Source organism: Vulpes vulpes, chromosome 13 (assembly GCF_048418805.1).
Source record: "Vulpes vulpes isolate BD-2025 chromosome 13, VulVul3, whole genome shotgun sequence".
Lineage (NCBI taxonomy): Eukaryota > Metazoa > Chordata > Mammalia > Carnivora > Canidae > Vulpes > Vulpes vulpes.
The window spans coordinates 147721018-147747703 of record NC_132792.1 but is presented as its reverse complement, the minus strand read 5'-3'; the positions used below and the strand labels follow the sequence as shown (position 1 = coordinate 147747703).

Below are 26686 nucleotides of genomic sequence, written 5' to 3'. Positions count from 1 at the left end.
AAATAGGATTTTTCTTATGAGTTAACTCTTTTATTTTTTATTTTTATTTTTTTTTTAAGATTTTATTTATGTATTCATGAGAGACACAAAGAGAGAGGCAAAGACATAGGCAGAGGGACAAGCAGGCTCCCTGATGCAGGACTTGATCCCTGGACTAAGGATCACACCCTGAGCTGAAGACAGATGCTCCACTGCTGAGCCACTTAGTCATCCCCCTGCCTTTTTTTTTTTTTTTTTTTTTTAAGATTTATGAGTTAGCTCTTTAACAAGCATAAGGACATCCAGAAAGTTCAAAGAAGTCTGTTTCTTGAAGGAAAAAGATTATTGTCATTTTGGGGTTTTGTGCTTTTATTTTGAGCTCTCTCCATAAAATCATCTGATAGAAGTAAGAATGTCTAACTTCATGAAGTGCTCAAACAAAGTGAGATTCCTCCCTTCCTTTACTAGTGAGATATACAAATAATCCCATTAGGGACCCTTATCAGGCAAGAAGTCATAACTAGCTTGAGTGATTTTTGAATATAACCTATTAAATGTTTGCTTTAGGAAGCGAAGAAGGAATACAGCCTCCTTAAGAGTCGGTCTGAGCAACAGGCCAGAGAAGTCTGCCACCTGGAGGAAGAACTGAGGAAGGCCAAACAGAGTTTGAGTCAGAGCCAGAATTTTGCAGAAGAAATGAGGGGTAAGTAGTGTTTGGAGTTATTTTTCTAAGCTGATGTCCCATGAGGGCAGATAGATGGCCTTAGAGATGTTTTTCAGTTTTCCTGTATATCCTCCCAGAAAGATGTCTGCAGTTGACGTGGAGAAAGTTTTCTCTCTTCCGCTTTTTAGTTTCAGAGTGATAGTTGGACATTTTTTTTTTAATTGGAACACACTGAGTCCCAAACTGCCTTTGAAACCAGAAGGGTAAATATTCTCCACACGAAAGTAAATTGTCGGTGCTCTTACCCTAGATGGCCATTCTCTGTGTCTCAAGTGTGTTTGTTCGCTTTATCCAGACAGCTCATCTCCTTGCTTGTTATCATTTCCTGGGATGATGGAAAAACCCTGTATTAAATGCATATTTTCCCAGCCCTTAATGACCATTGTATTTTGATGACTTCCTTGACTGAGTGATTTTATTTCCTTACTTTCCATACAGACACTGGATTATGCTGCTTGCACCACACGAGCCCACCATTTCACATTTATTTGTGTGTACCAGATGTCTTTACTTACATTAATCTTCTCAGAGTATTTGCACCTCTAACACTTCTTTTAACCTGCCCTGTGGAATATGTGCCACACTTCTCTGTGACTCCTTTCTCTTAAATCCTGATCTTCCTAAGACGGCTTTCAGTTCTTCTACAAGCAGTGGGTAAAAATGTTAATCTTCAGCTTTCCTGAAAGAAAACTGTAAGAAAAGGAAGGGTAAGGGCGTTTTTTTTTGTTGTTTTTTTTTTTTTTTTTTGGTGTTGATTACCAGTTTCTTGTGTGAGGTCCTCACAAGTGAAGTGGAATGATAGTATGTGAAGACAGCACCACCAGGGCCATCAACTTGAAGTAGGTAGACTGAGATTAACAGGTTAAAGCTAGGAATTGTTTTCCCTTTAGTGTAACAACTGAGTCTATCATACATGCTAGCGTTTGCATTTTCTCTTGAGATTCTCAACATTTATTCTTCCCCCAACCTACTTGAGGAACATTTCCCATCACTGTTGAATGAAAGCACTGCTGTTATTTCCAACCAGGAGAGGCCCGTGGGTAGACATGAGGCAGAAAATAAGGTGGCAGTGGAGTCTGGAAAATCTTCCTTTTGATTCTCTGATTCATAGACACTCACATAGGCATTTATGTGAGAGGCCGGGATGTGGGCGACATTGTTCCTTAATAGTACATATAGGCCTAGCGTTCCTCAGACACAGCATCATTTCCTCTTTTGTACTTAAGCCCAATCCTGTGGATTTTTGGCTGAAATGGTAGAATGGTTGCTCACTTTTCTGGGAAATCAGAATTACTTTGTAGTGAAATAGAATATTTCCATCTCAATGCTGTTCTTCTCACAGTTTTCTTTCTCTGAATAAGTATTTCAGAAGGGGAAAAATACACATATCTGTGAACATATAAAAGAAAAAAGTTTCAAGTGCTTAGGAAAATAACTAACTCCTTGCTGTTCTATGCAGCAACACTTTATTAGCTACTTAGAAAGAAGATGAACAAATGTCTTACCATCCTTATAAGGACCATTTCCTCATTGTCTTTATGTAAGCTGAGATGATTATTGGGTGATCTACTTTCCAGGAGGTACCCAGGCAATCATGCCTGATTCCTATAGGGCCTGAGAAGCTGTTAGATTGTTTGGATTTTTTTTTAAGAGTTAAGAATTCTTGTAGAATAAGTATTTGTTAAAACCATGATAACTAAACTTTTTTTTTTTTTTTTTTTTTTTTTTGGTAGCTAAGAATGCCTCTCAGGAAACCATGTTAAGAGATCTTCAAGACAAAATTAATCAGCAAGAGAATTCCTTGACTTTAGAAAAGCTAAAGCTTGCCTTGGCTGACCTGGAAAAGCAGCGAGATTGCTCTCAAGACCTTTTGAAGAAAAGGGAGCATCACATTGAACAACTGAATGATAAGCTAAGCAAACTAGAGAAAGAATCCGAAGCTTTACTGATTGCTTTGGAGTTAAAAAAGAAAGAATATGAAGAATTGAAAGAAGAGAAAACTCTCTTTGCTCATTGGAAAAGTGAAAACGAACAACTTCTACGTCAGCTAGAATCAGAAAAGGGGAGTTTGCAGAGTAAAGTGAATCACTTGGAAACTTGCCTCAAGACACAACAAATAAAAAGTCACGAATACAATGAGAAAGTAAGAACCCTGGAGATAGAAAGTGAAAATCTGAATGTTGAGATCAGAAACCTTCACAATGTGATAGACAGCAAGACTGTGGAGGTAGAGACACAGAAGCAAGCTTACGTAGATCTACAACAGAAAGCCGAGTTCTCCGATCAGAAACATAAGAAGGAGATGGAGAATATGTGCTTGAAGATTTCTGAGCTTACTGGGCAAGTCGAAGATCTAGAACAGAAGCTTCAGTTACTGTCAAATGAAGTAATTGACAAAGACCATCGTTACCAAGACTTACAAGCTGAGTATGAGAGTCTCCAGGATCTGCTAAAACCCAAAGATTCTTCTCTCGTGACAAATGAGGCTCATCACAGAAGTCTCTTGGCTTTTGAACAGCCATCTGCAATGAATAATTCCTTTGCAAATATAATTGGAGAACAAGGAAGCATGCCTTCAGAAAGGAGCAAATGCCATCGAGAAGCAGACCAAAGTCCAAGAAGTTCAGCCGTCCTACAAAATCGAGTCACATCTCTTGAATTTTCATTAGAGTCTCAAAAGCAGATGAACTCTGATCTACAAAAGCAGTGTCAAGAGTTGGTGCAAATTAGAGGAGAAATAGAAGAAAATCTCATTAAGGCAGAGCAGATGCATCAAAGCTTTGTGGCCGAAACCAGTCAACGCATTAGTAAGCTACAAGAAGACTCTTCCATTCATCAGAATGCTTTTGCTGAAACTTTAGTTGCCCTGGAGAACAAGGAAAGAGAGTTCCAGCTTTTGAATGAAAAATTAGAAACTGAGCAAGCAGAGATTCAGGAATTAAAAAAGAGCAACCATTTACTTCAAGAATCTCTAAAGGAGCTACAACTTTTGTCTGAAACCCTGAGCTCAGAGAAAAAGGAAATGAGTTCAACTATTTCTTTAAACAGGAAGGAAATTGAAGATCTGGCCCAAGAGAATGAGACCCTCAAGGAAATTAATGCAACCTTAAATCAAGAGAAGATTACCTTACTCCAAAAAAGTGAGAGTTTTTCAAACTGTATAGATGAAAGAGACAAAAGCATTTTAGAGTTATCCAATCAGTATAAGGAAGAAAGACTTCTTTTACAACAAAGATGTGAAGAAACAGGACGTGCATTTGAGGATCTTAGTGAAAAGTATAAAGCAGCTCAAGAAAAGAACTCTGAGTTAGAATGCTTGTTAAATGAATGCACTAGTGCTTGTGAAAATAGGCAAAAGGAACTGGAACATTTAAAGGAAACATTTGCAAGGGAGCACCAAGCACTTGTAACAAAATTAGCATTAGCTGAGGAAACAAACCAGAATCTAGTTCTAGAATTGGGGGCAATGCAGCAAGATCTGAGATCGGAGATGGCAGATATCCATAACAATTCCAAGAGTGAGGTGGATGGTCTAAAACAAATCATGACCTTAAAGGAAGAACAAGGTAATATACAAAAAGAACTTAATTCCTTAATACAAGAGAAGGAGCACTTGATGATGTTAATGGAGACGAAACAAGAGCATCAAATTCTAGAATCAGAACCAGTTAGTGACTCTGTGAAAGGGGAGAGTGAGATAAATAAATGTCATGTTCAACTTCCGATGGATTTAGAAACTGGAAATTTGCAACAAGACGCTCAGTCACAAGAACTTAGTAGCCCTAAAGATTGTGACATAGGTACAGAAGAAAAATATATTTCAGTGCTTCATGAGTTGTCAACAAGTCAAAATGACAATGCACATCTGCAGTGCTCTCTACAGGCAGCAATGAGCAAGCTGAGTGAGCTAGAGAAGATGTGTGAGATGCTGCAGGTCGAAAAGCTTGAGCTAATGTCGGAGCTGAATGATTCAAGATCAGAATGTATCACGGCAACTAGTAAAATGACAGAGGGGATGGAGAAACTAGTAAATGAAGTTAAAATACTAAATGATGAAAGTGGCCTTCTCCAAGGTGAGTTAGAGAAAGAAATGGCAGAAGGCGAATCTGGCGAACAACAGAATGAGCAGAAAGGTGCGTCCTTAAATCCTTTGGATGACCGTAATTGCTATGAGCACTTGACATTGTCAAACAAAGAAGTCCAAATGCACTTTGCTGAATTACAGGAGAAATTCTTGTCTTTACAAAGTGAACACAAAATTTTACATGATCAGCACTGTCAAGTGAGCTCTAAGATGTCAGAGCTACAGTCTTATGTGGATGCATTAAAGGCTGAAAATTCCATGTTGTCAACAAGTCTGAGAAACTTCCAAGGTGACTTGGTAAAGGAGGAGATGCCAGAACCTCAGGCAGGGCATTTTCTGTCCTTGTCATTCTCTTGTGTGACTGACAGCCCTAGTCTTAGAAGTTTGGGAGAATCTTCTTTTTGCAAAGACCTCTTGGACCAGACGGGGGAAACCTCGCTTTTGAATAATTTAGATGGGACTATTGCAGCAAACCAGTCTAATATAGAAGAAGGGTCTTGCTGTAGTCCGGAGGAAGAGAGTCTGACCAAGAGAGAAATTCTATCTGCGCCAGGGAGGAGCGTGGAAGACCTTGAGACCCAATGTCAGATGTACCTGCAGTCCCTCAAAAAACTAGAAGACAAAATCGAAAGTCAGGAGATTCTGAAAAATAAGGAGATTAAAGAGCTCGAACAGTTATTAAGTTCTGAAAGGGAAGAGCTCGACTCTCTCCGAAAGCAGTATTTGTCAGAAAATGAACAGTGGCAACAGAAGCTGACAAGTGTGACCATGGAGATGGAGTCCAAGCTGGCAGCAGAAAAGAAACAGACTGAACACCTGTCATTTGAGCTCGAAGTAGCACGCCTCCAGCTACAAGGTCTGGACTTAAGTTCTCGGTCTTTGCTTGGCACTGACCTAGAAGATGTAAGTATATGGGATTTACATGCTGTTTCTCTAGTTACATTCCCGGGAGGCACTTGATAAATGTTTGAGTTGAAATCTACAGAGAATTCAAAGGTGTAAAAACAAAATACACCAAAGTTTTTTGTTGCTGTTGTTTTCTAAACAAAGCACAACTTTAGAAAAATGAGTAAACCTGATTCAGATTGGCGGGGGGGGGGGGGGGGGGGGGGGGAAGGCGGGTTGTAAATTTCTTTAATGATTCCACTCATACTTTATTATATGGGAAATTACTAAAAGGTGTTTTTTAAAGTCTCCTGGAGAAGATTATAGAGTCTGAAAGTCATTTTCAGGACCTGTATTTGTTTTCACTCTTTGTGAATTAAAAAACTCCACAGTTAAGTATTAAATTAGAGCTTATGGATGACAATGTGATCAAATTTTAAGTATCCTTGCTCTTTTCAGACCATTTTAATATTACAGAGTTAAAGTCATGAAACTAAATGGAGGAGTTTATTACATATAACTGAATAATTTTTTTACCAATTTGCTCTGATACAAATCTATGATTTGTTACCAGTCATTTAAAGAGACATCTCTTTCTTTATGGACTATAAAATTGTTTAGTCATAACTTTGTCCTTTCTAGTCTACCAGCTAAAGTAATAGGGCTATATAGTCGATGACTTCACTTGATTCCCTCTGTCTGCCTCAGTAAGGTAGGTGGGTTAGGTGGTGACTGGACAGTCGTTGTAGTCACAGCAGTAGATCCCCATTTTACAGATGAGAAGAAGGTGAGGTCCAGATGTGTAATTTATCCAAGGATAGAGATAGTGCTGGTTCTGTGATTAAGTCCTTGGACTGGGGATCTGGCCATGAAACCTTCTCTGAGTGAAGAATGTCGTAAATGCTGAAGATGCAGTCTGAACATTTTATGTGGACTTTCTTAGCTTCTTACTTGATCCCTTAAATAAACTTTATATTTAGGCTACCAAGAATATTTCTAGCAAGAAAAAATTATGCAATTTAAATATGTTACAATTCAGATGATCAAATAACTGATCTGAAGGGTTTGTCTTCATAATAAATACCTTACCCAGTGCCTTGCCTGTGGAGAACACTTACCGAACGTTTATTTACTTGTGTTGGATATTTGGATGGAGAGAGGAGACGGGGTGGGAAATAAGCCATTTAAAGATATGTGTTTAGCAGAGGCAAGAAGCCAGTTACTATACAGTAATAATTAAGCCTACTTATTCTGTTTTGATTACTTTTGAAAAATAAAATGAATTCTCATATATTACAACTACAGGCTCTTCGGGGTGGAAACACTAGCTGTGATGTAAAAGAATCAGAAGAATATACTTTGGAAACTAAAGAGAGAACACCAAAGCGTGACACTCATCAGATCTGTGAAGAAGGTGTGCAGCAGGACCTCAATCTAGAGATGGAAAAAATAACCAAGACCAGTCCAGTCAGATTCACAGGAGAATGGTCTAGCAAACAGTCCCCAGAAACCAGTTACGAGACCCTAGTGCAAGACAAAACACAGGGCTGTTTAGACATTTCTGAATTGTCACTTTCTGGTCCTAATGCTCTAGTACCTATTGATTTTCTGGAGACTCAAGTCACCATTGAGAATCTTCAATTGCAGGTAAAAGAGTCATCAAATGAGAATTTGAGGTTACTCCACGTCATAGAGGAACGTGACAAAAAAATTGAAAGTTTACTAGATGAAATAAGAGAGTTGGACTCAAAACTGGTTTTACAGGAAGCACGAATAACCACCAAAATGGAAGCATGTGTAGAATTAGAAAAAATAGTTGAGGAACTCAAGAAAGAAAAATCAAATTTAAGTGAAAGATTGGAATCCTCTTTTCATGACAACCAGGAGTTACACCAGAGAACAGAAAGTTTGGAGGGCCTCAGTTCTCATTTAGAAATAGGTGCAGATAAATTGTCACATGCAGTTATTGAAGATAATGTGGCCAAGGTGAATGACAACTGGAGAGAGCGGTTTCTTGATGTGGAAAATGAGCTAAAGAGGATCAAATCTGAGAAAGGTAGCATCGAGCATCATGCCCTCTCTGTGGAAGCAGAGTTAGAGACAGTTCAGACCGAGAAGCTGTACTTAGTAAAAGATAATGAAAATAAGCAGAAAGCTATAACTTGCCTTGAAGAAGAGCTCTCTGTGGTCACCAGTGAGAGAAACCAGCTTCATGGACAATTAGATACTTTGTCAAAAGAAAAGAAAGAACTGGATCTGATGTCTGAAAAGATGAAGCAGAAAATACAAGAGCTCGAATCTCGTGAAGATGAATGTCTACATCCCAGTGACATGGCTGGAGCTGAGGTAAAGGACAAAATGCAGCTCGTTCAGAGATTGTCCTCTGATGTAACCCAGCTCTTGGAAGATAACACTCGGCTCCAGGAGCAGCTACAGAGTTTGGAAAAGGACTCACAGGCCCTGTCTTTGGTAAAAAGTGAGTTGGAGATCCAAATTGAACAGTTGAATAAAGAGAAAGAATCACTTTCAAGGGAATCTGAAAGCCTACAGGCCAGACTGCATGAATCAGAACATGAGAAGCTGACCGTCGCCAAGGCTTTGGAGGGCGCGCTGATGGAGAAGGGTGAGGTGGCAGTGAGGCTGAGCTCCACTCAGGAGGAAGTGCATCAGCTAAGAAAAGGCATTGAGAAGCTGAGGATCCGCATTGAGGCTGATGAAAAGAAGCAGCTCCACGTTTTAGAGAAACTGAGGGAGAGCGAGCGAAAGGCGGATGCGCTTCAGGATAAAGTTGAGAACCTTGAACGAGAACTGCAGATGTCAGAGGAGAACCAAGAGCTGGTCATTCTTGATGCTGAGAATTCCAAAGCAGAGGTGGAGACCCTAAAAACACAAATGGAATTGACTACCAAAAGCCTGAAAGATTTAGAATCCGACCTTGTCACAGTAAGGTTCGAAAAAGAAAATCTGATAAAACAGCTACAAGACAAACAAGGTCAAGTGTCTGAATTAGATACATTGGTCTCTTCGTTCAAAGGTCTGTTAGAAGAAAAGGAGAGAGAAAAAATAGAGATGAAAGAAGAATCTAGAGCTGCCTTGGAGTTGCTCCGAACACAGTTGAAAGAGTTAAATGAGGAAATAGCAGCATTGTGTCATGACCAAGAAATCCAGAAGGTCAAGGAACAGAGTCTGGACCCCTTGGTGCAGGAAATACATCAGCTGAGAAACAACACTGAAAAGCTGAAAGCCCGCCTAGAAGCTGATGAAAAGGAGCAGCTCCAGGTCTTAGGAAAACTGAAGGAAACTGAACATCAGGCCAACTTCCTTAAGGATAGAGTGGAGAGCCTTGAAAGAGAACTAGAGATATCAGGGAAAAACCAAGAGTGCGTGGTTCTTGAGGCCGAGAATTCCAAAGCAGAGGTGGGGACTCTAAAAGTAAAAATAGAAGAGATGGCCCAAAATCTTAGAGATTTGGAATTAGATCTTGTCCACATAAGGTCAGAAAAAGAGAATGCGATAAAAGAATTACAAAAAGAGCAAGAACGGGTATCTGAGTTAGAAACGTTAAATTCTTCCTTGGAAAATCTCTTGCAAGAAAAAGAGCAAGAAAAAGTACAGATGAGTGAAGAATCTAAAACTGCAGTGGAGATGCTTCAGACACAATTAAAGGAGCTAAATGAGGAAATGGCAGCCTTGTGTCATGACCAAGACACCTGGAAGGCCCAGGAACAGAATCTGCGTAGTCAGGTGGATGCTCTTGAACACGAGAAGGCTCAGTTGCTACAAGGCCTTGATGAGGCCAAGAATAATTACATTAACGTGCAGTCTTCCGCAAACAGCCTCCATCAACAAGTAGAAGATGACAAACAGAAGCTAAAGAAGAAGGATGAAGAAATCAGCATGCTGAAGAGTCAAATTCACGACCGAGAGCAGCTTGCCTCCAAACTGTCCCAGGTGGAAGGAGAGCAGCAACTTTGGAAGAAGCAAAAAGTAGAACTGGAAAATCTGATGGTGGAATTGGAGCAGAAGATCCAAGTGCTGCAATCCAAAAATGACACATTGCAGGCCACCTTGGAAGCACTGCAGAAATCCCACAAGGACCTGGAGAAAGAGCTCGAATTGACAAAAATGGAAAACGTATCCTTCATTGAAAAAGTAAGTGGCTTACTCTCTGCACTTGAATAGGTAGTCTTTAGGGAGGGAAACCCCTGTGTCGATTTTATTTGCTTCTGGATGGTGTTTGCAGTATGGGACCAAACCCTGTAAAGGTTTTAGGTTTGTGGGCCTTGAACTTTGTGGACATTTGAGTTGGCTCCAACACCAGTGACTCTTGGCTTTGGCACACATGAGACACTTCTGTGGATTAGCCCGAGTTTTTGGTATGGCATCTGGACGCGGGAGAAGCTTTGGGTTAGGCATAGTTCTTGGTTCTAATTATAGTTCTCTGTCTTATAGTACATTAGAGTAGCAGCTTCCCAATACCCATTTGGGAGCTGCTGCCAAGGAGACTATAACAGATACGAGTGAGGATCAGGAGGGGACCCCACTGCCCCTGCCCTGCCCTTTTGCCTTTAGGAGAAAGTACTTTCAAAGGTCCTGATATAATAGTGACCAACAGAACCCTCATGCCCCCCAGGGTATGTCTTGGGGATTTTCTGCTTTCAGCCCATCTTAAACCTTCTCTTTGTGCAACTTTGTTTTATTAGCTGGAGGTTAAAGGGAAAACCTGCCATCAAGGGGCTCGGTTATTAATGAGAAGTTAAGGTTTTGCTTTCCGGGCCTACATATTGATCTCGGGAAAGGATTGCTTCGAATTCAGTTTTTACTGGACAAATACTAAAAAAAAGAACGTCCAGAAAACGGGATCAATCATGCTCTGTAATATTTTCCAGGAATTTCAAGTTTTGACACAGCTTGCAAGAGATGGCAGGTAGGATAGAGATAACTTGGCAACTTCTGGCAAGCTCTTTCAACATCAGGGGCAAATGCAAACGATAGGGCTTTAGCTGGTTTTAACTAATCCTAGGCATGTCTCTTGCAGATTAACATGGCATCAGAGGATTAGTAGAGATCCCAGAATTGATAAAAAGTATAAGATGCCACCTCAGACAATAGTCTATGGTGTTTATATTTAATATAAATTAATACCTTTATGAAGGATCCTAAGACTTAGTAATACTATCGTTCCTTGTCATTGCTTTCCTCATTGCTGTCTTTTATTAAATCTTGGCTGTGAAGAAAAGATGAGCTTGCCAGTAGGTTTTGAGGATGGTAGTTGAGTAGATGAGTACAGGATTAGCCCGGTCCCACCTTATGACTGAAGGTGAAAGGGAAGTGGAGTGGGCTGTATCAAAGTGATTAATTTGCACAAAACAGGCGACCCAAGGCAGATCCTAACGAAAGATGAAATTTCAGGTAAACACGATGACCGGGAAGGAGACTGAGCTACAGAGGGAAATGCACGAGATGGCACAGAAGACATCGGAGCTGAAAGAAGAATTTACTGGAGAGAAAAATAGGCTAACTGAACAATTAAATACAATGTCGGAGGAAATAAATAGCAGCAGGGTAAGTTCCTGAACTGAGAGGCGCTCATGACCCCCTGATGATGCAGTGTGCACACTCCCCCTGTTTGTTCTCGTCAGACCTGGAACGTGCCAAACTTCTTTTTAGCTTTTGAAAAAAGTAGCCCCGCACTTAGGGCGTGATGAGACCTGCACCTATCTTCACCCTCCAGCCCTGTTGGGAGCCCAGAAGCAGCCCTGAGAGAATTCCTATTATGGAGCCCAAATATTTTTTTCATAACAGGCGAGTCTGGTACTACAGTACCTCACATCAGAGATGGATTTTGTGCAGTTTCCAACAGGTTTATCTGCTTTTCTAGCCTGCCTCGGATTAGGAGCCAGAACGCTGCCAGAGACAGATGCCCTGATCTCGCTAAGAACTGGAAAGTAACGGGAAGTCACAGAGAAATGTAAAATTGGAGCAGTCTTGGGATGTTATTTTAGGACAGGGTTCATGTGGCCGATCTACAGCATCTGGGCTGCCACCCCCCATGCTGTTTCCAGAGCAGACATTGCTGATTCATGCCCTCCGTTCCTCCCAAATCTCTTCACACTGAGTCCCGCATAGCAGCTACCATGCACGCAGGGCTGGCAGGTGCAGCGAAACCTGTTTGCCAAGCCTAGTTAAGCAGTGAACACTCGTATATCCTTGACATCCTTGTGCACGTTCATCCCCGGGTAGCACTTAGGAAAGCGTAACGAGACGGAGTTGTGATGGTGACCCCGAACAATCACGGAAGGTTGAAATGCTATTTGTAATAGCCTGTGTAAGGAGTTGGGGAAATCTGTACTTTAAATGCGGTATTTAATCTTAGGAAAATCGAAAAGATTTGGCATCTAATCTCGGCAGTTGACTTGAGGAATTTTCTGGCAACGCCGCATGGGGAAGGAGTTTGTACGAATGGTATTTGAGTCCTGCACCTGCTGGAGTTTCCTTTGGTACCGAGTAGCTTGGGAGTATCCCAACTCTACTGTTACTTGAATCTGGTTTATAGGCTCTACTAAAAGGAAACGCTAGGTGTTTGGCCTCAAGTCCATAGAGCTGTGCTGTAGTTCCTGTAGTCATAGAGCTTGCAGTCTAGACACACAATAAATCATTAAATAGGAGATGTATAAGATGATCAGACTCTATCAAGTGCTATAAATGAATCAGACCAGATTCTTAACTGCAGACTAATTGGGAAGTAGGCTGTGTAGGGGTGGAGACCAACCTAATTTAGGTAGGGAGGTCAGAGAATGTCACACGCAGGATGAGCAGTCAGCCATGCAAGGAACAGCGCAGAGAAAGGAAGCTTCTAGGTCTAGAGAGCAGTGTGGCAATATCTCTGAGATTTGAAAAATCTTAGTTTTTAAAATATTTTTTAATTTTAATTTTTTTTTGAAGTTGAAAGGAAGCCATGGTGAGAAAGAAAATGACATGAGAAAAGATTGGAGAGGAAGGAGGGTCATGATAAAATCTAAAGGGATGCCAAAATACATGAGGCTGGAGTTTAAAGGGAAGACTTAGGGTGGCTGGTTTGGAATATAGGTAGTAGTTAGAAATGAGGGGAATGGTCGAAAATACAGTTGGAGAAGAGAAGGTAGTTCGGTGCAGAGACCTCAGCATGCAAGGTAAGATGGAGCGGGGAGGAGCCAGCAAAGAGAACGAGAAGGTGCGAGTGGCTAGCCAGCAGTGTCGCGTCCTCTGAGCCAGGAGTGGAGGCTGTCTCAGGGAAGGAGCAGTGGTCAGCAGCCTCACATACCAGTCAGAGCTTGGACAGGGTGAAGGGTGCTCCTTGGATTTGCAATGTGGAGGTTGCTGAGGCCGTGGAAAACTATCTGAAGAGGATGTGGGCTAAAGCCAGGTTGGAGGGGTTGAGTCAGCGGAGATGAGAAAGTGGATACAGTGTGTGTAGAAACACATGTACAAACCATCCTTTGGGACCAGGCCTGGAGAACACAGGTGCCTCCGCCACTGGTTTTACCTCGGTCACACAGTGAAGAGCAAGAGACTGGCAAAAGAGGTGAGGGCATTTGGAGGAAAACTCTCACGGTGATAGAACATGGAACCGAAACTGGTCAAGGAAGAAAACATAAGTCTGGAGGGGCTTGAGTTTGAAGGTGGGGATGGTAGGAGTGCTGTGGACGCGGTCAAGGAATTACTGCAGTGCAAGCACTTTAATAAGTGAGCCTGGAAGCCTACGAGGGTATGATCCAGAGCAGTTTGGCTAAAGATTTCTCGGAGTATGTGGTCCCAGTGGATGTGACCTTGGGGGTGATTGGGCTGGAGCAGAAGAAATTGTCATTGGAGGTGAAGTCACAGTTTCAGATGAGTGCATCACTAAGGGTTAAGCACTATTCTAGATAGGTTTTTGTCTTACCTGTAATTCTTTTTTCTTCTTTTTCTCATTTCAGTACTCAGTATTTCCTAAAGCTATATATCCGGGTTCCTAATTATTTTCCCATAATTGTTTTTCCTTTCTCATTAGGGTCAATTGAAGGAGCTCATGCTAGAAAATAGTGAGTTGAAGAATAGTTTGGATTGCATACACAAGGACCAGCTGGAAAAGGAAGAGAAAGTTCGAGAAGAAATAGCTAACTATCAGCTACAACTTCAGGAAGCTGAAAAGAAACACCAGGCTTTGCTTCTGGATACAAACAAACAGGTAAAAACATGGGGTTTGGTTCCTGGAGGAGCCAGAAAGTGGTGTGTTGACCTAATGAGGCAGTTTTTGTAAGAAGGTCAACGTTCTACATTATTACACAATACAATAATTCTGAAGGGTCCCATCGTATTACCTGCCCTGTCTTTGCCAGTTACCACACAGGTCTTATTTTATGATGTGAGCTTTTAAAATATTATTTCCATCTTGGAAGGGAATAATAGCAGAATCCTGAAGACTATTTGAAATGGTCCTTGGGACAGCAGTTTATTTTCTTGTTTGTTTTCCTTGCAATTTTTTTAGTTGAGCTTCCTGGCTAAGGTAATGTTTTTCCACCCTAGTACGAAATGGAAATCCAGACATACCAAGAGAAACTGTCTTCTAAAGAAGAATGTCTCAGCTCACAGAAGGCAGAGATTGATCTCTTAAAGTCCAGTAAAGAAGAACTCAATAATTCTTTGAAAGCTACCACTCAGCTTTTAGAAGAATTGAAGAAAACCAAGGTATGTTCATTTTTCATTACTTCATAACTTAGAATGATTCATACAGGTAATGGTGGTTTTTTCATGTGGACTTAATGCTTTCATCCAAATTGTTATGTAGATTTTTTTGGGGGGTAGTCACAAATAAAAGCAACAGTTCTCTGCTGAGTTATTTTTAAAAATCAATGGATGATCTGCGGTCTCACAGCTAGGATAAACCTTATGCATTGCTCAGTGAATCTTCTCAAATTAGACGATGGTAAAAGACTTTTTTGAGAGGGATATGAAGATCAAAGTGATAGCAGATTAAGGCAGGCCTCTCCAGCTGTAGATAATAATTTTGTGGGTAATTCCAAAGTCTTGCTTGATTGGTCTCCAGGTTCACTGCCAAACCCACTTTTCCCATGGGTCATGGAGAGGTCAGGCTGTGCCAGAGCACTTGGTCGTGTACATTCTCCTTTCTCTCCATCTTTCTCTCCATGCAAGATTCATAAACGTTCTCTTTTCCAAAAAAAAAAAAAAAAGAGGTGAACAGTAGTCTTAGGATTGTTCAGTTAAAGGTGATGCTGTAGTAATTCTACTTCTTAGAAAGGGAGGCTTTTTGATCCCTACAGATATTTTTCATAAGATGAATACCATCCTGGTTGTATAATAATGAACCTGGAGGATAAATATCTACAAAGGTCTTTACTTAAAGGTGGTTTAAACTGTAAACGTTATGATGCCATTTATCCGATACATTCAAACAGAAAAGTAGGGTTAAACTTTTGTCTGTAGCTTTTAAATAATTCTCAAGATGAAGGAAATATACTGATAAAAAAAATACAAACTAAGGAAGGTCAAAATAACATTCATGATCAATAATGTTCTGCTGCTACAAAATGAGACACACTAGGTTTAATAACAGAAAGGAGAGCTCTAGGTCTACTTTTTTATTTATTCACTTTTTGCCTTTTAAAAAAATTGATATAAAATTGGTATATAATGATATTTTAGTTTTAGGTGTGCTTTTCTGCTTGTCTGGTCTTTGACAATTCTACCATGGAGAATGTCTGTACGTATATATATATGTGTGTGTGTGTGTGTGTGTGTGTGTGTATATATATATATAGTGTACAAAACAGCTCATTGTTAGTTGAGCCTATTCAGATTGCATATAATTTTAATGAGGTCCAGTTAATAAGCACTGTTGAAATGGAATTAAATGGATCTCTAATCCAATTATGGTTGGAGTCAGAAATAAAAATTCTGAAAGTGTAGATTTACCACAACACTGCTAATATTATTTCAAGATGAAATTATGTACAAAGAATGAAATCTTCTTGCGACATGAATGTGATGCTCAGGTTCTTTTTTCTTTTTTTTATTTTTTTTTTTAATATTTTGGTCTGCCTTTGTATGTTCATGATCTCTTATTGGAAACTCTTAGAGCTAGCTTATTTTAGAAGTCTGCATTTTTTAGATATTGCATAATAAAATGCATGTGCCATATATTACATAATATCCCAGCAAGGTATGGGGTAATACTTCATAATCAAATTCATATTTCTGCAACAAAATGTATGACTATCCTCACAAGGCGGAATAAATTAGGACTATATATAAATACCTCTGTATCTGTTCAGGTCAGGTTTTTCCTCTAAATCATCGTCTGAGCTGTTTTTGGAATTTGCAGATGTGGATAAGGAATCGTGAACTTGTATTCCTGAGAAGTGTATGATGCTATCATTCTCCCATCATTCTATCCACTTTCTATTTGAGCAACTGCAGAATTGAAGTTTGTATTGTAAGCCATAATATTATTTGGCCTTCACTTGGTGTCACCAAAACAAATGCTATCTTGGGTATTGAAATTATGCAACAGCACAGACTATAAATGGAAAATGGAAACACAATTCTATCATCGAGAAGGTTTTTTTTTTTTTTTTTTCCTTAAGATTTACTTATTTATTTGAGAGAGAGTGAGCATGTAGAGGGGAGGGGCAGAGGGAGACAGTCTCCAGCAGACTCTGCATTGAGTAGGGAGCTCACCTTAAGACTCCCATCTTACGACCCGGAAATCAGGACCCAAGCAGAAACCATGAGTCTGATGCTCAACTGACTGCACCACCCCAGCACCCCTATAATCGAGAAGTTTTGACCCACCAAGAATATGGCCATGTATCTCCTGCCCTAACTCCCCAAGTGTGATTCCCATTGGACAAACCCAGACACGGTGGGCTCCTTAACAGAACACTATCTTAGGAACCAAGATTTATGCTTGCTGAGATTCAGAAAGTGACAAAACCACAGTGTCTGCCGGGAAGATGTAGGAAACCAAGTAGAGAAGATGAATTGTTTTATTTTGAATGTCATAATTCTTAAATTTATAATATATGATTCTTAATGACACCTCATGGTTATTTTCCCACATGCTCATATAAAGAAATTCAGTGTCTTAAATTCAGGGTTTTGTCTTGTAGGCAGACCACGTAAAATATACCAATCAGTTGAAGAAGGAAAATGAACGTGCCCAAGGGAAAATAAAACTGTTGATCAAATCTTGTAAACAGCTGGAAGAGGAAAAGGAGATGTTGCAGAAAGAGCTGTCTCACCTTGAAGCTACACAGGAGAACCAGAAAACAGGTAGGACTAACTGGGCACAGCCATGAGCCAAAGCTCTTTTCCACTAGTGAAGTCACACACAAATGGTGTGGAGGCCCAGAAACGTTTTTAGTGCTCTGTTCTGCTGCTGTGTGTTGATTTCCAGCGGTTCTCCATTTTCCAGTTTTAAATTTTATGCTCCGCTTGGGGTCATAGGATTAATAGGATTCAGAATGAGGTCTGCATTTTGAAAATAAAATTATTGCATCTTCTGTTCTATAAAACATACAAAAAACTGGCAGCACTTTTTGCTAATGAGCTATTCCAAGAAGAGTTTTTCGTGTGGATGTCCACTTACATAGTTCCTACGTCAAAGGCAGATTGACGTTCTGAGCTGGCATTGGTAATTTATCAGCAACTGATTCTGGTTGTCCTTGGCCCAACCTCGTGGGTCAACTAAATGGAAGGCTTAGGGGCCGTATGTTTGGATATGGAGGTAAAATAAAAAAGAAATAGCATCTGTCCTTCACACTTTTTTCCACTTACATCTTTGGAATAGAATGCTCTTACTGTGTGGAAAGCTGATGGCAAGTATAGGATGAGGGGCTCTTCTGGATCACAGCTTCACACTGTGGGGCAGGGATCTTCCCTGCTGAGAAGAGTACTTGGAGTATTTTGTGGATCAAGGGAGTTTTTCCAGTAGATTCATTGCCAAACATGGCAGTGACAAGTTGACCAAGACTCCCACCTTTGAAGCATCCCCCGAGGACTTGTCCATCAGCTCTTCCATTGCTTAAAAATGGTTTTCAGAGCTGTTTTTGACTTGTGATTAGCCCTCTTCCGTTTCCCAAAGCTATTCCAATAGACTTCATGTTCTTTACCAAATTTTATTGTTCATTCACTTACAATGGAAAGAATGGACAGGGGAAATTGGGGATGTAATTGATTAATTCATCCGATCTCATATGAACTGCAAGGAAGTTTGATGGGTTAGCTGGAATATAATTTGAGATTTTGATGGATTTTATTTAAGCGATCTTAATGAAAGTCATGTAATCTACTAGGGTATGTGCCTTGATAGGATCCCTCCCAAACAGGAGTTGTTTAATCTATAAGAATACATAGAGATATATCTCCCTCACGTCTCTAAGAGAAAATCAAAGAACAAATCTTCTTTTTTTTTTTTTTTTGTAATATTTTATTTATTTATTCATGAGAGACACAGAGAAAGAGAGAGGCAGAGACATAGGCAGAGGGAAAAGCAGGCTCCAAGCAGGGAACCCCATGTGGGACTCGATCCCGGGTCTCCAGCATCACGCCCTGGGCTGAAGGTGGCGCTAAACCGCTGAGCCACCCAGGCTGCCCTCAAAGAAAAAAACTAAGGTTTTCTGCTTTACAATGCCTGGTGTTAGAGAAATGTCAAGTGACATACAGCGTGCCACTCTATTCTTGACAGGTACTGTTGTGGATTCTAATGCAGAGGAATTAATGGCTGAGATGAAAGAACTGAAAGAAACTCTGGAGGAAAAAACCAAGGAGGCAGATGAATACCTGGACAAGTACTGTTCCCTGCTTATAAGCCATGAGAAATTAGAGAAAGCTAAAGAAATGTTGGAGACACAGGTTACTCGTTTGAGTTCACGGTCTAAACCTCACCTCCAGAATTCTCCTTTGCTAAATTCAGTGGTTCCAGAAGAATCTCTAGCCCCTTCTGCTACTGAAAAGAAGTTATCATCCGGCCAAAATACATCTTCAGGCAAAAGACAAAGGTCCACTGGAATTCGGGAAGATGGGGGAGGCACAGCGTCTTCTACCCCAGAGACATTTTCTAAAAAGAGTAGGAAAGCAGTCAAAAGTGGTATTCACCCTGCAGAGGAGGCCAAAGACACTGAGTTTGAGCCAGAGGGACTTCCAGAAGTTGTAAAGAAAGGTATGCATCATTTAAAAGCAGAATTATTTGTGTTCTTTTGAAATTCCCTATAAAAAGCCACATACAAAGAGACGGGAGCATTTATATTTTAGGCGATTGTGCAACAGCACTAAGTGAGTCCTAAGTCCTAAGTCAACCTTTAAATTGGTATTTCTATTTAGCTTTCTGCATGAGAAAAGGAAAAGGATCTTGTTACTCATGTTACAGCACAAAACGTGCTAGGAGATTTCAAGACCTGTTTGGAATATGATGTTTCTGTGCTGAAAAATCCCCAAGTGATCAAGGACACTCTTTAAGCTTTTTCACCTTTAGTCCAAATCTCACTGGGGTAGGAGGTGAGCTAGGGGATGGGTCCCCTTGGCTGGAGCCACTTACCACTTTTTGTTTTTTTTAATTTGATTCCAGTGATCCTTAGAGTGTGGCCCAGGGACTGGGCCTGGTCTAGGTACAGTTTATTACTGGTTTGCGACAAAAAAAAAAAAAGTCATGTTCAGAAATCAAGAGTAAAGGTTGAGAAATTTTCATAGTGATTTGACATTGTAGCAGCATGCAAGCACGTCCTGAGTTTTCATTTGGTTCATTCCTGTTGTGTTATACAGAAGTATCACTCCACAGCCGGTTGGAACTCACCCCCTCGCCTCCCCCTTTTGCTCAAAAAAATATCAACACTTTTTCTTTGCAATAGATGATTTGAGGAGCCTTGTTCTGAGTAACTCTGGCCCTTAGAAACCCCCAAATAGTTATCTCTTTCTCGTTGCTTTATTTATAATAAAGTATATTTATTACTTTATAATTAAAGGGTTAATCACAAAAACAAGTGCTACTTTAGTTAGCCACCCAACGCGACTCTAGAGGGTGTGTGACATGCCCACTGTTAGCATCATTGGGATTGATTCTCTCCTCTTATGTGCATCATGTTCATTTCCACTGTGGAGGGAGACTGTGTGAGCAGAAGGTGAAATTTCTCTTTTATGGGGTCAGCTGTCTGCCCCCATCTTGTCTCTGCCTGAGAGTGCTCACCTGAGTGGCAAAGGCTGTTACCGTTTTACCTTTTCTTGTTTTAAATGAGAGCTGGCCTTTGTGTGTGTGTGTTTTCCCTTCCCATTTGATCCTGTTTTATATAGCTCCCATCCAAATTTGATGCGAAATCTTGCTGGTATGTCCTTCAGATCTTAGAAAAATGAGAATTAAGACATCCATGTAGAAGAAGAAGCAGGGAAAAAAATTTCTGTTTAATGTTATTTTCCCGTCTTTTGCCATTGTGTTTTCTTGTGTGTCTGGTAAGAGAAAACCCACTGGTTAGTTGTTTGATTTGTCAACTGTGAAGTTAATCCCTCGTCTGCTGTGGCTAGCAGAAAATGTTCCTGGGGTTACTCTCATATTTTCGGAAACTTTACCTGCTACATCTTGTTTCCACTGTGGATAAAATCGGACCTAGCAATGTTGACAGTGAGTGTTTTTTTGCCCCGAGGGTTTGCTGATATCCCAACAGGAAAGACAAGCCCGTATGTCCTGCGGAGAACAACCATGCCGACTCGGACCAGCCCCCGCCTGGCTGCACAGAAGTTAGCACAGTCCCCCCTAAGTCTCAACAAAGAAAATCATGCTGAGACCTCCCAACCAACAGCTGGTGGCAGCAGATCACAGAAGGTAACTCCTATGAACCTGTACCTGCCGTTCCAAGTCCAGGAAATGACAGTGCTACCTGGGCAAGGGTTTGACACTGCGCCCTTCTCCATGCAGCATAAGTGAGCCAGTCCCGAGGACAGTAGTGAGCAGACCTGAGGATAAACTTTACCCTGCAGCAACAATCTCCTCCTTGATCCAACAGGCCACGTAGGGTTTGATGGAAAATGTTAAAAGAGGAGAAATTGTAGATCAGAACTCAAAGGGTTTGTAAGCACGTTTTAAGCAGTATGTTGAAGGAGCTGAAGAGGTCGTCTTTCTTCTGACCACGGGCCTTGCTCACTGCATTGCTTGTTCCATGCTTTTCCCTCTATCCTGTTGCCCTCTCCCCACTGCCCCCCAACAGCTGCTAATTCTTTTTTTCTTCTTTCTTTCTTTTTTACTCCTTTACTTTACAGAAAGCAAATATTTCTGTACAGATCCAAAGAAAGGAGCTCTGTTGACACATTTCTCTGTCTTGATTGTTGATGGCAGGGCTATGATCTCAGTGACCTCTATGCACCATGCAAATGGCTCAGCAAATGTTATTTAAAGCATACAGAGGGATCCCTGGGTGGCGCAGCAGTTTAGCACCTGCCTTTGGCCCAGGGTGCGATCCTGGAGGCCTGGGATCGAGTCCCGCGTCAGGCTCCCGGTGCATGGAGCCTGCTTCTCCCTCTGCCTGTGTCTCTGCCTCTCTCTCTCTCTCTCTCTCTCTCTCTCTCTCTCTGTGTGACTACCATAAATAAATAAAAATTAAAAAAAAAATCATACAGAATGTTTGCTTTACAGATCTTTGTTCCGTTATACTATGAGGCATATGAGCGTTATGTATGCGAAGTTTATGCCTACCCTCGTGGTAGGTAGTATTAGAGAAGAAAGTAAGGTTTATAGAGCTCTAACCTGCCCAGAGTTAACACTTACTGTCTCTCACCTCCACTCTTCTGTCCAGTGTTTCTCAAAGGGTCACAGGAACATTGTTGGAAGTTGCTGGAATAAGTTTAAGAATTCTAAAAGTCTTGTGATTTTTATTTTGATTGCTTACTTGTTAGAGTTTGCGTAACAATGCAATGTGAGTGGCTTGACCCAGCAGACAAAGCTTTGAAAGTGTAGTAACCACTATTTGTGTAACGGAATAATTCTTTGAGTGAGTGGGTGTGGTCCTCATTAGGAGTTTAGATGCCGAAATACAAAGACATTCGTGAGTAGCTGCATCAAAACAAGAATATATCTATAAATGTTTGTAATATTGTTGTCTGAGAGAGCTGTAAGCATTAAGGAATGAAAATTTTTATTAATTCAGGGGTAAAGAAGGGTCTGAGGTTTTCTTTCACTCCTTAAAATGGGCCCATCCATTACTCGTATTAGAAATATTGACCATTTTGTGCAAATCCTCCCTGTCACCTCCCCTTTCTCCCTTTCTTTTTCTCAGTCATTCACATTTGGATCTACCTTTTGAATGCTGGTAACAACAAAACACTGAAGAGTGTCTTGGACGAGTCCTTGACTTTCCAATGGCCATAAGAACAGCTGCTTTTCCATAAAGCAACCAGTGTTCCTAAAGAGGGAAGCTTCCAAGCTTGACCAGAGCTATCAACCACCAGATAAGTCCTGACCTGTAGTACAGGTTCAGGTTCTGGTGGAGGCCGCCGTGCCCTTGGATGGGTAACTGACTTGGACCCACTCCTCACTCCTTGATACATGCTAATACCTGTTCCCGCTTGTCTCACACTTTGGGGGATCAAACGAAGTATTTGTTTGGTTCTCTCTCTTTTTTTTAAAGTTGTTTTTATTTATTTGGGGGAGAGAGAGGGAGCACAAGCAGGGGGAGGAGCAGAGGGAGAGGCCGACTCCCTGCTGAGCACGGAACCCAGTGTGGGGCTCAATCCCAGGACCCTGAGCTCATGACCTGAGCCGAAGGCAGAAGCCTAACTGAGCCACCCAGGCGCCTTGTTTAGCTCTCTTCAAACAAAATCCTGACGCATACATAGTACTCTGTGCCTCCGTCCTGTTCAGGTGGCTCACTTATTGTAATTCCTTGCTTAGATACCTGCCTCCTGAGTTGCAGTGTGAGTACTCTAAGGTTCTGATTATGCTTCATGTCTCATACAATGTCAGATAATTCAACCGATTGTTTGTCGAATAACCGAAGCTGCTAATGTTGTCCTTAAAGTGATTACAATAATAGGTGTTTAAAGGCATCTTAGGCAGTCATCTCATGAAATCGCCACATGGGTCATTTCTTTTTCTTCTTTTATGAGGACTCAATGGAATAGCAGTCTCCATGTGGTGCTCAGACTTAGTAGCTAGGAACAAGAGCTTTGCACACTAGGTGGCCTGCTTTCCACGCTGCTGTGGAGTCTGTCGAGTACAGAGTCGTAACCATGGTTTCCTGCAGATTTGTGTTCCGTGCTTCGGCTACAGACTGCAGCCGGCACCCGCAGTTATGAATTGCTAAGCAGTTTTTGTGCACTTGTGCAAATGAATGGGGGTGGTTCCTCTTGAGAGGGGGTCACGGGAGACTTCATGGTTAGATGCAAACTCTTCAAAACCCAGCCTATTGATTTTTAATTTAATTCAGCATTTTCTGAGTCGCCTTATAAAATGCTTGCCTCATTGGTTAAGCAAATTTCCTCATTCAGTTTGAAAAATACAGAGCCAAGGTATTGTTTCTTTCCTAAAGCAGTTGCTTAGAAACTCAGGATTATGAGCCCTCGCCTGAAGTGACTGGCTGAGGTCTGAGAGAGACATTTCCCTCCGTCATTTAGCAGGACCTTTAGTGACATCTGTCAGATTCAAGGGGGGGAGATGCAAAGTAGGTGAGGATCATTCTCTGTTATGTCTCCAGAATGAATAAGCCCAGGAGCTCATGGTTTGGTGGGGACAAGCAAGTCATGATTGTAGACTTGATCTGAACCTTGGGTTGGTGGTCAGTGCCAGAGGACCTGCCACTAAATTGTGGAGGATGATGGTGATGCCGTCACCACAGCATCGGTCAGCAGTCTGGGGGGCCTTGTGTTTCTTACTATGAATGGGGTTCATTTTCACTGAGCCATCCATGTGCTCGTGCCCTGGCCGCTGTGGCTGCAGACAGAGTTTGTGAGACAGTCAGGGTAGGGTACACTTAATAGTTTAAATACTTGGTGACCTCATCTACTTATATAGACAAGTCTGAGGCCTACTAACCCACATGATGGTCAAATTCAGTTTAAACTGATCACAAACTATAATTTCCTCAGTTCAGTATCAGAGAAATTAGGGTCTAGAGGCAGAAGCCAACCGGTGGGCTTTGGCTATTTAATTGGAATTAAGAAAGAGTTTTACTGGCTCAAATATTCTTTTCCCAACGTGAATGATCTCTATCTCCATGTCTTTTTTAAAATAGTGAACCCAGAGATCTGACATTCCTGCATCCGATGGGTTCACGGGAAATGCCTGTCTTTTGTCTCACTTTCTACTTAAAAAAAAAAAAAAAAAAAAAAAGAATGCCAGTAAAACTCTGTTTTTTTTTCCTTCAACTTTCCATGGATGGTAATTTTCCACTAAGTCCCGATCCTTAGAGGCTGCTCTTTTTAAGCGTCCTGCACATAATCTGAGTTAGAGGCAGGCTTTCCAGGGATTTGATCTGTTGGCCAGATTGACCATGTTTTCTGTAACGAAAAGTATTTAGCTGCCTTTTACAACCGCATACTTCCTATGGAGAGAATATAAATGGGGAAGTCATTTCCATTCCCTTCTCCTGCTGCTCCAGGAGGTCACCAGAGTCCTCCACTGTCACATAGCCCCTCCCCACTGTTGGGACAGACTACGAGTCGCCCTTGTGAGGAATGTCCTTCCTCTTTACCTTTTAAAGATCTTCCTGCTGGAATCCTCCACTCCGGCCTTTAACTTGGATTAAATGAAGCTTTTGTAGCCTTCATCCATCTTGCTCCTCTTTTTCTTTCCTGATCCCGTATTCTTTGTCACGACTGTGGAAACCTCAAGAAATCTTGACTCTCTACCAGCTACCCTGCCCTCATGCCTGCTTCTTAATGTCTCACATTTTCTGAAATCCCTCTTTCTCTTGAAAGGCAGGGCATCAGAAAGGGGATTTACTCTTTTTTGGACTTTTATTGTTTATCCTGCTATAATCTAAGTTCAGTATGGAAACAAAAATGTAACTGGGATGTTTAACATGACACTGTAGGAGGAATAGGTTCTAGGTCTTTTAAACGTTGTGAGTAATGTTTCCACCCTAAAAAGGAAGTCTTAGGCATCTGAATTACATTCATTTGGGTGACAGCAAGGACCCACTTAGGCCAAATGAAGGCTGGCTTGGGTTCTCACTCAGGCATATCTTGAACATTTACCGGGTAGTCAAGCATATTTTGGGCACTAGGAATGTAATGATAAAGAGGACATCATCTTTGCCCTCAAAAAAGCCTATCTTCTGATCTGAGAATGTCATACTCGCCTTTTTTTGGCCATCAGAGGTGTTGAGGAAAGCTTGACACATCAGAGTTCAGGTCTGACACCCTCCTAGCTTCTGTTAGGAGTGAAGAGGAAATGGTAAAACTGTACAACATCTGCAGAAGAAGGACTTAACCTAAAATTTGGCCATATAAGGACTTTATTTTCACATTGTAGAGATGTGTGATTCAAACCTCTAACAAAGATGCTTTGTTACAGGTCAAGGTTGCTCAACAAAGCCCAGCGGATTCAAGCGCTGCATTCCGAGAACCCACCACGCGGGTCAGTAACCTTCCTGAGAGGAGTTCGGCCGACAGCCCCAGGGAGGGCCTCAGGGCCAAGCGAAGCCGGCTCGCCCCCAGCCCAGAAGCTGTCCCCGAGTCCAAGAGCAGCGAGAATTGTAGGGTCCAATAGAAGCGACCCTGTGTGTCAGGACCCTGGAAGGTGGCAGTATTTAACCAGAAGAGCATGTGCCTGCAGGGGCAGTTGTTTCCTCAGGGAGCACGTTATCAGTGGGAAGAAAACATTTCCTTATAAATCTAAATATATTGTACCCTTTAGCTCCCCCATGTCTAAGTATTGGAAAAGTTTGGAAGCACTGATCGACAACTCGTCACTTAGTGTAAATGGCGCTGTATAAAGCTTTTTGGTAATGTTGCACTTACGTGGCAGGCACTGTGTAACGACTTGTGTTTGTATGTGGATTTTGCCCTGAGACAACCCAAAATACATCCTCTACTTCCAGTGAGCAGCTCCCAGGAAGATACAAACTTCTGCTTTATGATGTATCCTATGTGTAGAGCTAGGCATGAAATAATTTTAGATCAAGAATTTCTTTGAGCTGAGAGTAAAATGAAGGAAAATCATGCACACATATACACATGTGGATGTACATATGGGGTTGAGTTCATCCTTATCTTCCAGTGTGTTTTCTAAATGTTTGCCGATTGAACCTGTGCAGATTTGTGTGTGTGGGTGATGGGAGTTGTGTGTTTATTTCCAGTGGGCCTGCTTGCAGGCACCTCGAAGATGTAGTATATCAAGTTTTCTGTCCTCTTACTGTTTCCTCCTAAGACCAGTTTGTTACTGTTCTTTTAGTATGTGTTCTCATAAACAGTGAACTTGTGTTAAAATAGGGCATTTTTTTTCCTAATAAAATAAATCACTTTTGTGTTCTGTAAAAATGATTTCTAAATATAAATGCATTATGGGCATTGATACGATTTCTTGCTAACGTCAACAGGCTCTTGTAAAAGACTTTTTAACAAATGATACTAGTATATTTGTGAATACATTAAGTTATATTAGAAGACGTGATTTGGAATGTGGGTCATGAAGACTACATAGGAATTAGACAGGAATAATATGTCCAGCCAGTGCCTGGCACATTGTGTGTACCCATTAAATTGCATCAGCAAGGATACAAATATGTGGTATTTTCCAGCTCGTTTATTGATGACAGGGTTTGAAAATATGCAGGCATTATGAGCCATATCAAATCCCAAAACTTTGGAACAAGGCCTTTTGTCCTTGAATCAGGGTAAAAAAACTTTTCCAGGCCATGAGCTAGTAAGATAATTTGCTCTTGGCTTTCAGTTCAGACTGATGTATAAACCTTGACAAATACTGTCATTTATATTTTAAAATTGGCCTTTGTAAGGTGGCCTCTATTGTTGAATAATGCTTCAATAATATTAAGCTA

The 26686-nt window shown here is 41.1% G+C and overlaps 1 protein-coding gene across 1 annotated transcript in view; it reads left to right on the top strand.

The window, feature by feature from the left end:
• Nucleotides 1-26168, top strand: part of CENPF (centromere protein F) — an 84920-nt gene extending 58752 nt beyond the window's left edge. The window contains exons 12-21 of the mRNA XM_026001115.2: nt 547-682; nt 2437-5690; nt 6978-9824; nt 11085-11237; nt 13702-13878; nt 14217-14378; nt 16820-16982; nt 18397-18870; nt 20342-20520; nt 25204-26168. Of these exons, the coding sequence (XP_025856900.2) occupies nt 547-682; nt 2437-5690; nt 6978-9824; nt 11085-11237; nt 13702-13878; nt 14217-14378; nt 16820-16982; nt 18397-18870; nt 20342-20520; nt 25204-25398 (7740 nt within the window). The 3' untranslated portion in view covers nt 25399-26168. The remainder of the gene's footprint in view (nt 1-546; nt 683-2436; nt 5691-6977; nt 9825-11084; nt 11238-13701; nt 13879-14216; nt 14379-16819; nt 16983-18396; nt 18871-20341; nt 20521-25203) is intronic.
• Nucleotides 26169-26686: the final 518 nt, after the last annotated feature.